Below are 14,803 nucleotides of genomic sequence, written 5' to 3' on the forward strand. Positions count from 1 at the left end.
TTACTCATCCCTCATGTGATTGGCCGTCAGTTCTTGAAGATTGCTAGTGCATTAGCACAAGTAAACACAAGTAGCTTGATTCATTCATGACCACTTACCACCTTTTTTTCACGCAGCATTCCTCAAACATTCAAAACATTATTCATTAACAAACATCATTAAATTAATTCTCTAATCAACAAACAAAACATATATTAAAATATATTGCTCTACAATAATAATTATTTTAAGTTTTTTAATTTAATAAAAGTAAAATCTAAATCATGTCAACTCAGTAGCCTTAAAACTCAATGTTATATCACGGTGTCTCTCTCTCTTTCTCTCACACGCACACACAGGAAACAGATTTGTTGATGTCACAGCACTGGGCATGTCCATAAGGTACTGACAACACCAGAGGATTACCAACGCTTGTCTTTGCAACCACTTGTTTCTTTGCTCGTTTAGTCTTTCTTTTGTTTTTAAACGCTAGTTGTTGGAGGAACTCCCTTATAGAGGACTGAAGATAGGTAAGGTAAGGACTTGACTAAGATCAGGTGCCACACATTGCGTAATTGTGCCCAAAACTTTACGTGCGCATCGGTGAGTTACTGATAGTGCTTAAGTTAATCCTACTGCGATATAGTAAACCTTTTAAGGTTGTTGTCAATGTATCGTAAGTCTCAAAATTGCAGTGTGTGAACAAGCTAAGATTTAAATTGGCATGCGTTAAATGTTTCTGCAATGTAAAAATCAAATGTGGTATTTTCGAGTGCCGTTAGTGAGCATTGGATGGCTATGGACGCTAAATGCGCACCAGGTGCCACGTGCATTTGGCGTTTTATTAATGGTTTTAAGTTCGTTCTCTTGGGAAATACGCGAAGGTAGATCTGCATTTCTCCGCTTTGCGCCGATGATCAGCGGCAGGGAGGCGTGAAGTAAAGCTCACGCCCAGTTATGATAAACGTGACGCTCCAGCAAACAAGCACCATACACACCCAAAGGCGCTGGCTCCCCGATGTTATTTTTAATTTTCGTCACTTTCACAATAGCTATTTATTTGTTAAACTCCACTTTCAGTCATTTCGTTTGTCTCCAATTTAGAGTTTATTTTCAGATGTGATTTGAACGTCTTTTTGTTTTTGTATGTAATGGCACGTTGAGCAAAGTGGGCCTTTTTAACTCCGTTATCAAAATTTAGAACATGCCACAATACACTTTAAACCTTGATTGGAGTAACTGCGATTTAGCACTTTGGTTAAACAAAATTGAAATGAATAAGATTTTAATTAAAAGATGTCAGTAAAGTATTGCTAATTTTAAGCTAGTTTGGCAAACATTTGTTTGTATAAAAAAAACGTGTTATTTATTTATTTTATTATTATTATTATTTTTTTTTTGGTGCGTGTATGTGTATTAAAGGTAAAAACACTATAGTTTTAAAACGTGTTTTTTTTTTTTTTTTTTTAAAGAAGTCTCTTAATCTCTCCAAGGCTGCATTTATTTGATCTTAAATACTGTAAAACATTAATTGTGAAATATTATTACAATTTTAAATGAGTATTTGATCTGAATTTATTCCTGTGATAGAAAAGCTAAATTTTTAGTTGCCATTACTCCAGTCTTCAGTGTCACATGATTCTTCAAAAAGTCTTTATTCTTACCATTGTTACCTTTATTGTGCATCCTTGGTGAATAAATAGTTTTAAACATAATTTAAAACTGTAGTCTGTTTTGATATTAATTATATATATTCTTTTGTAATGTAATATTTACTAGTTTAACACTAAAACAAGGCAAAAACAATGAACAATACTGAAGGTTAAATATTTAAAATCTTGAAAATGAAAAATCACAATTTTAATGAGACCTTGATGTAGAAAAAGACAGATTTGACTTAATAAACATCAGCTCTTCACTGTAAGTTACCATATATTTGACCCTGGACCACAAAACCAGTTGTAAGTAGCACGGGTATATTTGTAGCAATAGCCAACAATACATTGTAATGGTCCAAATGATTGATTTCTTTTATGCCAAAAATCATGAGGATAGTAAATAAAGATCATGTTCCATGAAGATATTTTGTAATTTATTTGGACAACTTTAAAGGTGGTTTTCTCAATATTTAGATTTTTTTTTTTTTTTGGCACCATCAGATTCCAGATTGTCAAATAGTTGTATCTTGGCCAAATATTGTCCTATCCTAGCAAACCATACATCAATGGAAAGCTTATTCAGTTATTCAATTTTGACCCTTTTGTGGTCCAGGGTCACATAACTTGAAAAACTGTAAATGGTTTATGATTCCATTAACATGCAATTTTACTGTAAAACTTTTACACAGTTAAACATTTTACAGTTTTCAGTTTTCATTTCAGTTAAAAGATTACTGACCCCAAACTTTTGAGCAGTAGTGTTTAAAAAGGAATTATTTATTTGTCTGCTCTGCTGTGTTGGAGGTTGTGAGCCAATTGTGGGACACAGTTAAATGCGTTTTAATAAAAATTAAAAAACTAAAATAATTACATTCATTTCTACAATTAAATATTGTTTGGAGGCAGTTGAAGGTTAACATAACATGAAAAATAGCTAGTTTAGCTAAGTTTGTTTAAGCTAATACTAGGCTGAGACAGCACATTGTTATTGCTCTAAAGACCATGGGACTTCTGCTTTTACTGCTTAAAAGGTAAAGCAACTGTAAAATGTGATTTTGTGTCTAACAGGGCCCACAGCAAAAAGTTCAGTCAATGGAACATATCTGGAAATTTCCTCTGCACAGCCATAGCTGAGACACAGAGAGGATTTTCACACAGGTTGGTGATGTGATTCATCACAAAGCATTTTGCCATGAGTGTGTAACAGTGGATACTATAATTGCCTCTGTTCCAAAGAGCTAGTTCCAGAAAGGCAAAACCATGAGTGATGGTATCCAGATGAGTTCTCAAATCATTCCTACATGGATAAATTGTGTAGGGTGTTCTTTGAATGACCCATCTTTTTTTTTTCTCTGCTTTGTCAGTAGGAAAACCTAAATCTACAGTGTCTGCCCTTCATACTAGCGACAGCACGCATCCATGGATCCCCAAGAAGATCTCATAGACAGGGACATTACTTTGACTGTACTGCTCCCTGGAGGACAGGAGACCACAGCCACAGTGCATGGCAGGTGAGCAAGAAGGAAAAAAAATAAAGGTTATATTGCACATTTTCACCAGTTCTTCTGGTCCTATTTTAATTCACTTGTGTGTGTGCTTTCAGTAAACCAGTTATGGATGTTCTGGTTACGCTGTGTGCTCAGCACCACCTCGTTCCATCGGATCATGCCATTAAGCTTATTTCCACAAATCAAAACCACATTAATTTCAAACCCAACTCTATGATTGGCTCTCTTGAGTTTGAAAGAGTTGTCCTGCAAACTAAAGGAAGCGAAAACAAGAAGAAACCTCATGTTCCTGTGGTAAGTCTGATTGAAAGCTTAATTATACCCATATCTCATAATTTATCTCATAATCTTAAAATTAATTTTTTAGTGGTTTTGTCAAATATTAAGCAGTTAATCTAGGGATTTGCACCATTTAGTGCACAAAACAAGTGTATCTTGCTGAGTCTAAAATGTCAGGCTTTCAAAGTAGGTCAACCAGGTGTTAAATAAGATCTGTCTTAAAGAACTCCACTTCCAGAACAACAATTCACAATTTACTCACCCCCTTGTCATCCAAGATGTTCATGTCTTTCTGTCTTAAGTCATAAAGAAATTATGGTTTTTGAGGAAAACATTTCAGGATTTTTCTTCATATAATGGACTTCAATTGTGCCCCCAATTTTGAACTTCCAAAATGTAGCTTAATTGCAGCTTCAAAGGGCTCTACCGTGCTACACAAGCTTTTGTGCTTAAAAAGTATACAAATTTTTATTTTTTGGAAAAAAAAAAAAAAAAAAAAGTTACTGATCGCTAGATAAGACCCTTCTTCCTCGGCCCTTTGAAGCTGCATTTAAACTACATTTTTGAAGTTCAAAATTGGGAGCACAATTGAAGTCCGTTATATGAAGAAAACTCCTGAAATGTTTTCCTCAAAAAACATAATTTCGTTACGACTGAAGACAGAAAGACATGAACATCTTGGATAACAAGGTGGTGAGTAAATGTTTTGTAAATTGTTGTTCTGGAAGTGGACTTCTCCTTTTAAGTCACATTCATCCTGTCATTAAAAGTTTGAACTCTCTAACTCTCTAATTGAATTTCACAGGCAACAGTTCGTCTTCTAATTAACTACAAGAAGACTCATAAGGCAGTAGTACGGATCAATCCTACAGTGCCGCTGGCTGAGCTGATGCCCACAGTGTGTGAAAAGTGCGAGTTTGACCCTGATGCCACCATCTTACTGAGGACATATCAATCAGAGGAACCTCTGGATCTCACCAAAACACTCAATGACTATGGAATCAGAGAGCTGTATGCCAAAGACATTAAAGGTTAGTAAATTAAACCTGAGAAATTGGATAGTGTGCCAAGTGGCCAAGCAAAGGAATACAGTGTCCCTGTTAACTGCATACACGTCTGACTAATGGTTGGGAAACTTTTAGAACCATTAATAACACAAAACTAATTCTTTTACTGGTTAATTAAACCAACTGTAATTTACAGAAGCTATAGACACTCAACGCAAAGAGAAGGAAATACTGTAGCAGGCAGATCAAGCTCACTGTTCATCATGCATGAAATATAGAAAGAAAATTCTAAACGCTGAACTAGGAGTAAGGGATTTATATGATTGTATCTTTGAGGGGAACTGAATGTCTGAATAAAAGCTTGGATGGTCTTTTCTTTTCATCTTACCTCTGTATAATGCATGTTAATGTAGTATTCAAAAATGCAATGCAGCTTTGTTTACAGCAGTAACCTATGGAAGGCTGTATTGCTGCTGTTCCTTAAATGCCACTGACTGTCAGAGAGTGAATTTGTGTCCTCATTCAGCCTGTTTGCTATTTTGTTTTCGTTCGGATGTTTTATGTGGTATAGTTTCACAAAGCTAAGGTCAGACCATTCTGTTTTTGCTTTCAATTTTGAAACTACAATTTAATTTAAATCAAAAACTATATGTAGCATGTTTGTTTGAATTGTGATTGAAAAGCAGTGGTTCTGCAACTGTTTCATGCATTCTGATTAATATAAAGACACAGTTAGGAAAAAAACGTGATAAACCATCAATCCACCAAAAAAAAAAGTGGAAAAAATGTCTTTTTTTTCAAACCACCCAGCACTATGGTAAAGCTTTTTGCATCCATTATCATATTCATTTAAAAACAGCACACAATGTGCACTATATACTGTGTGTATTTAGTACACATTATGGGTCCCATTCGCTAATAATGGCGTGAATTATTCAATAAATTTACACCTAATTTGCATATTTTCATGTGCATAGGCATGCCAGTTTGTTTTTAACCTCATTATTATGTTAATGATTTAGAACTATCACAAATGATATTTGCATAAATTTGCATAAAGCACACCTAGATCATCTAAATTTTCTGCTTACCACACACTTTCAAGCATGCATTTCAACCAGGTGTGTGTGTGTGTGTGTGTGTGTGTGTATATATATATATATATATATATATATACACGAAGTACAGCAAAAACAGTACATTTTTGAAGTGTTTACTATTTAAAATAACTGTTTTCTATTTGAATATATTTGTAATTTATTTCTGTGCTTTTAAAGCTGAATTTTTAGCATCATTACTCCAGTCACATGATTCTTCAGAAATCATTCAGATATTTTAATTTTCTGCTCAAACATTTATTATTATTATTATTATTATTATTATTATTATTATTAATTTATTTTTTATTTTATTTTATTTTTTTTAATTATTATTCTTATTTTGAAAACAGCTGAGTAGAATTTCAAGTTTCTTTGATGAATAGAAAGTTCAGAAGAACAGCATTTATTTGAAATAGAAATCTTGTGTAACATTATAAATGTCTTTATCATCACTTTTGATCAATTTAAAGCATCCTTGCTAAATGAAAGTATTAATTTCTATAATTAAAGAAAATAAAAAATACTGACTCCAAGCTTTTGAAAGGTATAGTGTGTAATGTTACAAAAGCTTTTTATTTTAGGTGCTAATCTTATTTCTATTCATCAAAGAATCCTGAGAAAATTTACTCAGCTGTTTCAAAAACTGATAATAATAATAATGATGTTTATTGAATGTTAAATCTGCATATTAGAATGATTTGTAAAGGATCGTGTGACACTGAAGACTGGAGTAATGATGCTGAAAATTTAGCTCTGATCACAGGAATAAATTACATGTTAAAATGTATTCAAATAGAAAGCAGTTATTTTAAATGGTAAAAATATTTCACAATATTACTGCTTTTGCTGTATTTTGAATCAAATAAATACAGGCTTGGTAAGCAGAAGAGAACTTCTTCACAAAAAAAAAAAAACATTAAATCTTACTGTTTAAAAACTTTATTGGTTGTGTGTGTATAAAACAAAACAAAAAACAAAAACAACAACAAAAAAAAATACAATAAACAATATATAAACAAGACATCTGTTTGCATTTACATATTTAAACATATGAACGGAGTAATATTAATCTTTTATTATTTTTTCTTTTTTTTCTTTTTAAAGTGGTATCAAACACTCTTGCTGATCCTGTATCCACCCATAAAGGTACCAAACTCCAAACAACCACATTTTGTATCACAAAAAAATGTAATTGTTATCTTTATATAATAGCGTTACACCACCAATTTCCGCACTGCTGTGATTTGTCCAAAAAGTTTGTTTGAGCTAAGAGGCTCTTTTGTGTTTATCCAGGTGGTGATGAAGAACAGAAGTCCCCAGTTAAAGAAAAGAACCACAGAGAGAAGGGAAACAAAGGTTTCTTTGGTTTATTCAAGAAGAACAAGAAAACACCTGAGCAGGTTTGTACACCTGTCAGTCTGTCTGGTTTTGCAATCTGTGCAACCTGCTTGTTGTCATATTTAGGAAATGATGGGGGGAAATATCATAACTGAACTGTAACACTGCAAAACACTTATTCTGGTCCACCCATCTGTCTCTGCATCTGTTTATCTTTCGGCTTTCTTTTGCATCTGTTTATCTTGCCTCATGTTTATAGACATTAATTCAGTTTGTATATTGAAAAATATTCCTTTTCTGTAATGTTTGACCTCTTTCAACATATACATAGATTTTTTTTCTTCTTCTTCTTCAGGCTGCAACTGGCAGTGCTTCAACCTCTCCTGAATGGAACGGCCAATGTGCGGACAGGGTGAATGGTGTTAATGGGCACTCGACCTTACCCGTGGTCCCTGCCGACATGCCAAAGAAGAGACACGCTCCACAGCCTCCTATGACGGCATTACAGAGTGTAGCCTGTGGGCTTCACGCCAGAGACTTTTCTGACCTATCAGAGAGTGACTCTGCTAGAAAACAGGTGGGAATGCTGCAGGCATCTCCATACCAATGCAAACAAACCTGTACCATTGGCCATCTGATATTCTTATTAATCAGTGTTATTTTAGTATTATTAGGGCCCAAGCACCAGTTTCTTCCTCTTCTCAAAAATGTGTCGTATTTTTGAGGGCCTAAACATGGTCAAACTCATGAAACTTTGCACAAACACCAAAAGTGGTAAAAATTTACAACTGATATGGTTTCAGAAGTGGGTGTTGAAAAAATGGCTCAATAGCAATAGTCTGAAACCCAACAGGAAGTCTGTTATTTTGAATTTTCTCTGCAAGTTTTGCGCCATTTTCAGGCATTGTATTTAAACCCCTCCTCCTAGAGATTTAAACGGATCAACACCATATTTGGTCAGTGTAATCTAAAGCCCTTTGTGACATTAAATTGCAAAGATCTTGAGTCTTCATTGAAGGGAGTGTCCGTGACAACCTTCAATGTTTCGCCATGAAACCGGAAGTTGTTACAATTCAGACATACAATGTCCGATCTGCACCAAACTTCATTGTTAGTTTGTCCAGAGTCCAGGCCTGAAGACATCTAAAGGCTAATATTCAGGTATAACAATAGCACCACCTGTTGGTGACAGGATATGTCATGCTTTGCACTAACTCAAACATACCATGTTCAATCTGTACAAAACTTGCCTGAAGACACATACCAATATTCAGTTATAGTAATAGCGGCACCAGCTGCCAACAGGAAGTTTGGCACACATAATTGACTTTGACATATTTTTCCTCTGTTTACCACTTTAAATGCATATTTCTCACCATTCACTGTTTTCCTAAAACCACAGAGTGGTGGTGAGCCTGGGTGCAAGGGCCCTTTAAATGAGAAGTCCACTTGCAGAACAAAAATTTACAGATAATGTATTCACCCCCTTGTCATCCAAGATGTTCATGTCTTTTGTTCTTCAATCATAAATCATAATCACAATCATAAAGAAATTGTGTTTTTTGATGAAAACATTTGAAGATTTTTCTCCATATAATGGACTGATATGGTGCCCCGGGTTTTATCTTCCAAAATGCAGTTTAAATGCAGCTTCAAACGATACCAAGTACGGTTGTAAATGATCCCAGCCCAGGTAGAAGGGTCTTATCTAGCGAAACGATTGGTTATTTTTTTTTATTAAAAAAATACAATTGTAATATTTTTAATCTCAGATGCTCATCTTGTCTTGTTCTCCCTGATCTCTGTATATTCTTGCTCAAGACAGTTAGGGTATGTTGCAAAATCCTGAAATGTTTTCCTCAAAAAACATAATTTGTTTACGATTGAAGAAAGAAAGACATGAACAACTTGGATGACAAGGGGGTGAGTACATTATCTGTAAATTGTTGTTCTGAAAGTGGACTTCTCCTTTAAACGCTTCCATCTAATATTTATTTTATTTATTAAAACGTTTCAAATTGGAATTTTAGTTTACAATAACCCTGGCATGCAGTTGCAGCTTGATTGCCAAAAGTCAAGACATTTTTAACAATAAATTATAATACTTTTTTTTCCCGTTACAATGTGTCTAATTTAAAAAAGTGTAATGAGGATATGTGACAACTACAGCATAGTGTGCATTATGCTATTTTAAACAATAGTTTTTACTGTGCAATATGCACATTTTCCAGCCATTACCTCTTTGTGCTTTGCTCAGGGTCAGCTCAGTCGTATCTCTTCCACCGAGTCCTCCCTTAAAAGGACTAAACGGAGAGCTCCGCCTCCACCGTGTGATTACCCCACCCCACCCGATGCAGATAACAAAGGTACACATTAATTTTTGTTCTAAGTGTTCTTTTCGTTTTCTGTTTGTGTGCATGTTACTTCTGGTTTCCTAGACACCAAGTATATGCAATTTCAGCATAGAATCCAGCTTGAACAAATGTGAGAATCAACAAGTCTGAGTTGGATTAATTATTTGCTTTTTTTTTTTTTACACTGTACTACCAGGAGGGGGCGCCTAATAGGCAGCGCAGTCTCCTTTTCTCCTCTCCTCCATGCTTGCTTCTCTGTTCCTGCTTTCATCGGTGATGGGCTGTTTGTCCTCTGTGTCTTTACATAGCCTTCATGTCTTGCGTACAATGCACTGAACTCTGTCTTGTTCTGTGGTTTAATTGGCTTCCTTGTTTAATGTCACTCTCTCTTGCTTTAACAGTAATGTGATGTCTTTTTCACCTTGTTAGTATAAACACAGTGTGGTATTCTAGAGGATAAAGAAACACACTCAGGTCAATAACAGTCAGAATCAATTTATGCCTTAGACAAATGGATTTCATTGTAGTGTTTATATGTTCTAGGGTTTTTAATGTAAAGTCATTCAGTGTCAGGCAAATCTGTAGCACTTTATCACAATAATTGTGCCTTAATTTTGAGACAGCTCTCAGGATGGTTGTAATCAGTCTTTGATATTTCTGTCTATATAATTGCAGTTCAGCTTTATTAAATGTCAATGTTGATGTCTTTTTTTTAACATGTCGGGTCATAAGGGATGCTTTTAAGAATTCATCTTAAATTATTTAAACATCAAATAAATCAATGTTTTAAATTAAAGCTGTTAGTTTTGTTGTTTTGCTTTTTATTAGAATTTTAATGTCACATTTGTCATTAACATTCTGTATGCTTGTCTTGTGTGTTCTGTTTCTTCAGAATATCGTTACGTTTGTTGTTTTTTGCCAAATTAACTTTTGAAATAAAGTTTACTAATATTGACTAATGTTTGAATAAATTAAATAAAAATGCATACTGTATGCTGTGCTGTTTGTTTTGCCAAAATGATATAATAATGAGAGGTTGCAGAAGAGATGGTTTTACAGAAACACAAGACACTCATAAAAACACGTGTCTTTGTCATAACACTTTGTTTTGCTTCAGTAGAGGAAGCTCAGTGGGACAACAAGAGTTCATACAAATACAAAGCTCGCATTGCTGACCACTGCCCTGCAATCGCTAAAGTTATGAGTGAACTTGCAGAATCTCTGCAGGCACGGAAACAGAGAACACCGTCTTCTGTAAAGTATGTCATTTCTTGATTTGCACTTTCATAGAAATAAAGAAATTTACTTTCTAAGCATTTACTTTTTTCCCCACAGCTTTCTTAAATGATTACTGATTTCTTCTTCCTTTGTAGTTCTTCTATATCTCAGAATCAACTAGATGATGATTCTTCTACAAGTTTGTTTTCTGAGCATCACACCCCTGAGGCTGAGCTTGAGGCACTTTCTGGCTGTCAGCTGCAGAGAAACCCCTCTGAGAGAGAAGGTTTGACCACCTTCACCGTGGTTCCCCAGAGACGCCAGCAGAGCAGGCAGTGTTTTGAGGTGCCACTAAACTTAAAAACACCTGACGCTACTAAAGCTGAACAAGAGCTGTGCCCTGGAGACCCAGTTGCCCTTGAGATGCCCACCACAGAGCTTTTGGAAGCAGTTCCAACTGAACCTTTTAGAAATGGGTGCAAGGGTTCAGATACAAGTGAACACTTAGAGGTTCTACATCTACAGCCTGTGGAGCAAGAGAATCAAGCTTGTACAGATGTAGAGAGTGAGAATTTGGAAAATGAAGATGAAGAGGATCAATATATTCAACCAAAAAACACAGAGCTTGAGAGTGTAGAATCACTCCAAAATGGTGTCTTTAATTTAGAACGTTCAAGTAGTATGATAAATAATCTAGAACTACGAGACAGTTGGGCTAATCATTCAAAACCAGCCAATAAACTGGCTGACAAGTCACCAACTGATTCAAAAGCAGGTATTATGGAGCAAGAGAATCAAGCTTGTACAGATGTAGAGAGTGAGAATTTGGAACATGAAGATGAAGAGGACCAATATATTCAGCCAAAAAACACAGAGCTTGAGAGTGTAGAATCACTCCAAAGTGGTGTCTTTAATTTAGAACGGTCAAGTAGTATGATAAATAATCTAGAACTACGAGACAGTTGGGCTAATCATTCAAAACCAGCCAATAAACTGGCTGACAAGTCACCAACTGATTCAAAAGCAGGTATTATGGAGCAAGAGAATCAAGCTTGTACAGATGTAGAGAGTGAGAATTTGGAACATGAAGATGAAGAGGACCAATGTATTCAACCAAAAAACACAGAGCTTGAGAGTGCAGAATCACTCCAAAGTGGTGTCTGTAATTTAGAACATTCAAGTAGTATGATAAATAATCCAGAACTACGAGACGGTTGGGCTAATCATTCAAAGCCAGCTAATAAACTGGCTGACAGGTCACCAACTGATCCAAAGGCAGACGTTGTGGAGCAAGAGGAGATGGAGGAACATCCTTTGGTGGAAACTGGAGAAGAAAAGGATTGGGTTGAAGAATACAAAGAGAGGAGAAGGAAGTTTCTAGGTGGTGATAATGGTTTGAAAAAGTTAGATGTTTGGGGAAAGATTCAAAGAGAATTTACAAACACGCAAGAAGAGAAAGCAATGCAAGAAATGGACTTCCCATCACCTCCACCACCTGTCTGCTGGGATGAGAATAAAAGTGAAAATGAAGATCTACAGACCTGTGATGAAGACCTTGACCAATGGCCAAACTTGGACTCGAAGCCCAAATATACACCTTATTCACAATACTCCAAACCGAAAGCCAACTCTACCCAAACTAACGGTGATCCAAACACTTCTAGTGCTGAAAACAATTGCAGCTCTGCTCCGGAACATCATGGAATCTCGTTTATATCTAAATCGCATTCGACCTTTGACCACTGCCCTCCTGCAACAGTGTCTCTTTTCGCCTTGGCTGTATTTCAGAAGGCTAAGCGCTCCAAACCAGGGCTGGATCCTAACTGCTCCAGGAGACGGGAGCTGCCTGTGCACACACACAGTGAGTAAACTGATTAAAGACATAATAGATGGTTATTAATATTAATGAGAGGGTCAACATTTAGTTTGTTGTCAATTATTACAGAGAGTAATTGCCAAATTACATTGATGTCCTTGCATTGCATTGTCAGCCAACTTGCTGACACCCACATTTAATAGACCTTACTGGGTTGAAACATACACTACCATAAAAGTATATGGGCAATTCTACAGAATTGGTGCAAACTGCTGTCCCAAACAAAAAACACTTTTAAAGAGCATTTAGGATTTTTTATATTATACAGTTTGCGCACATACAAGACGTTTCCAACTGTAGAATGGCCCATATATATATATATATATATATATATATATATATATATATATATCCTTGCTGAGTAAAAAAAAAAAAAAAAAATATAATATATATATATATATATATATATATATATATATATATATATATATATATTTATATATATATATATTTATATTTATTTTTTATTTTTTTTTTTTTTTTTTTTTTTACTCAGCAAGGATGCATTAAAATAATTAAAACTGACAGTGAAGACATTTATGTTGATTCTTAAATTCATGAAAGAATATTGGGGGAGAAAATCATGATTTCCAATATTAATGGTTCTCAACACTGATAATAAGAATAAATGTTTCTTACAAATCGGCATATTAAGAATGATTTCTGAAGGATGACACTGATGTCTGGAGTAATGATTCTGAAAATCCATCTTTGCCATCACAGAAATAACATTATAACATTCACAATATTTCTGTTTTTACTGTATTTTTGATCAAATAAATGCAGCCAGTGAGCATTTGTAACAGTAGTGTAGTGTAGTTTACCTTTTGTCGCCTGCCAGAAAACATAATAGGATGAAAAGGATGTATAGGCCTCTTTCAGATGTATCCGTTAGTTCATGGTCACAAGAGCAAGGAGTGTCTGGTTCAGGGATGAGTTATGTATGTGTGTAGCTTGTAATGTAAATGATGTCTGACACTCATAATAATCTCTGTTTATATAACAATCATCTTCCTTCCTCTAAGCATGTTTTTGTGTGCGCTGCACATTTACAGCTTTTGATGCAAATGTTGACGCATTCCAGCGTTCATGGCATGAGTATTTATGAGTGTTTAGTATATCTTTATACATTTTAAAATGATGACTCGATCTAATAATAACATGTGATATCCATCACTGATGGAGTAAATATGTTCTGTGCACAACCATACAATATACTGCATGCAGTTTTCTGAATAACTGACATGAGCTATAAATGGGCTCTGGCTTTCAAACCTGGCTCCAGAAAAAATATAGCTGCCTGTAAGAGTCTTGCAGAATGATGGGACTTACTATGGCGTCTTTTTTTTCCAGGTAACTGATGGGCAGTCTGAATATGGGAGTGTTCATTTGCCTTAAATGAGGAAGAGGTGTTCTTCACCGGACTGAATAGGCGGACACACTATATTAAACTCCTATATTAAAACTACTACCATTTCAAATCATAAGATTATTTGATTCTGTGTTTTAGCATTATGTTCATGTTTGATGAGAAACATTATGAAAGCTTTACCTGCGTTTTTCTGTTTTGCTGACTGATTTTCAGAGATTCTTTCAAAAAGGAGGATTTTTCCAGCCTTTTAATTGACTCAATAGGAACAATATTATTCCAAGAGTAAATTTTGCCCCCACTAAATACACTTGGGGAAAAACATGCATGTATTCATGTGTGTACATTTTTGTATATTAATGAAGGCTTATATTGCTGAGTTGTTTTTGTTTGTTTGTTTTTGCCCTCTGAGAAATTAGTCATGAGAAACTTGCCTGGATACTGTTTTCTATATGTTGTCTTTTGTATTTTTCAGCATAAATAAATAAAATTTGTTCATAAACTTCAGGTAAAGTATGTTTCTTTTTTTAGATTTAGAGAAAAATATAATGGCAGAGACAGAGTGGGTGGTGCTTGTATAATCAACCCAAAAATTGTTCAGCCATTCTAGAAGAGTTTATTTTTTTATCAGAACTGATTTTGAAAAATGTATTACATCACTTGCTCACCAACAGATTCTCTGCAGTGAATGGGTGCCGTCAGGATGAGAGTTCAAACAGCTGATAAAAACTCTGCAATAATTCACAAGTATTCAACACGGGGCGGGGGGAACCTCCAAAAAACGTCATAAAGTATTTTGATTCTTCTATACAGAAGTCATCTAAAGTCAAAAATGAAGAAATTCATGTAACATACTATTGTCCTTGGAGAAAATCATATAAAAGTGTAACTTGTTTAGTGTAACTGTTAAGAAGTTCACTAGGGGGCAGTATATACCAAGAGCGATAAGTGTATGAGAACTGTGTATTGTGCATGTGTGTGCATGTTTTTGTCACAGACACGTCAAACACTTTGTCCCTCGTTGATCCCGGTGTGACTCACGTACTTTGCGGATCCTTTCAACTGTCGCTTTCTTAATGATAAACGCAAAGGTCAAATCACACAGAAGAGCGTTTTA

The 14,803-nt window shown here is 35.1% G+C and overlaps 1 protein-coding gene across 5 annotated transcripts; it reads left to right on the forward strand.

Annotated features, from left to right (window-relative positions):
- Positions 1 to 351: 351 nt before the first annotated feature.
- On the forward strand, positions 352 to 14,198 carry cobll1a (cordon-bleu WH2 repeat protein-like 1a). Of its 5 annotated transcripts, none has more exons than XM_051112357.1 (12): positions 352 to 514; positions 2,706 to 2,795; positions 3,005 to 3,148; positions 3,241 to 3,439; positions 4,230 to 4,455; positions 6,636 to 6,677; positions 6,825 to 6,931; positions 7,225 to 7,446; positions 9,127 to 9,235; positions 10,341 to 10,482; positions 10,597 to 12,302; positions 13,671 to 14,198. In XM_051112357.1, exons 3-12 carry the CDS (start codon positions 3,057 to 3,059, stop codon positions 13,676 to 13,678), a joined length of 2,853 nt encoding a protein of 950 aa, XP_050968314.1. In that variant the 5' UTR covers positions 352 to 514; positions 2,706 to 2,795; positions 3,005 to 3,056; the 3' UTR covers positions 13,679 to 14,198. The 5 variants fall into 5 exon arrangements, with proteins under 5 accessions (XP_050968314.1, XP_050968315.1, XP_050968312.1 ...); XM_051112358.1 differs by having other exon boundaries at positions 352 to 509; XM_051112355.1 differs by having other exon boundaries at positions 3,002 to 3,148; positions 13,671 to 14,197.
- The last annotated feature ends 605 nt before the right edge of the window (positions 14,199 to 14,803 follow it).

This window comes from Labeo rohita, chromosome 6 (genome assembly GCF_022985175.1).
Source record: "Labeo rohita strain BAU-BD-2019 chromosome 6, IGBB_LRoh.1.0, whole genome shotgun sequence".
Classification (NCBI taxonomy): Eukaryota; Metazoa; Chordata; class Actinopteri; order Cypriniformes; family Cyprinidae; genus Labeo; species Labeo rohita.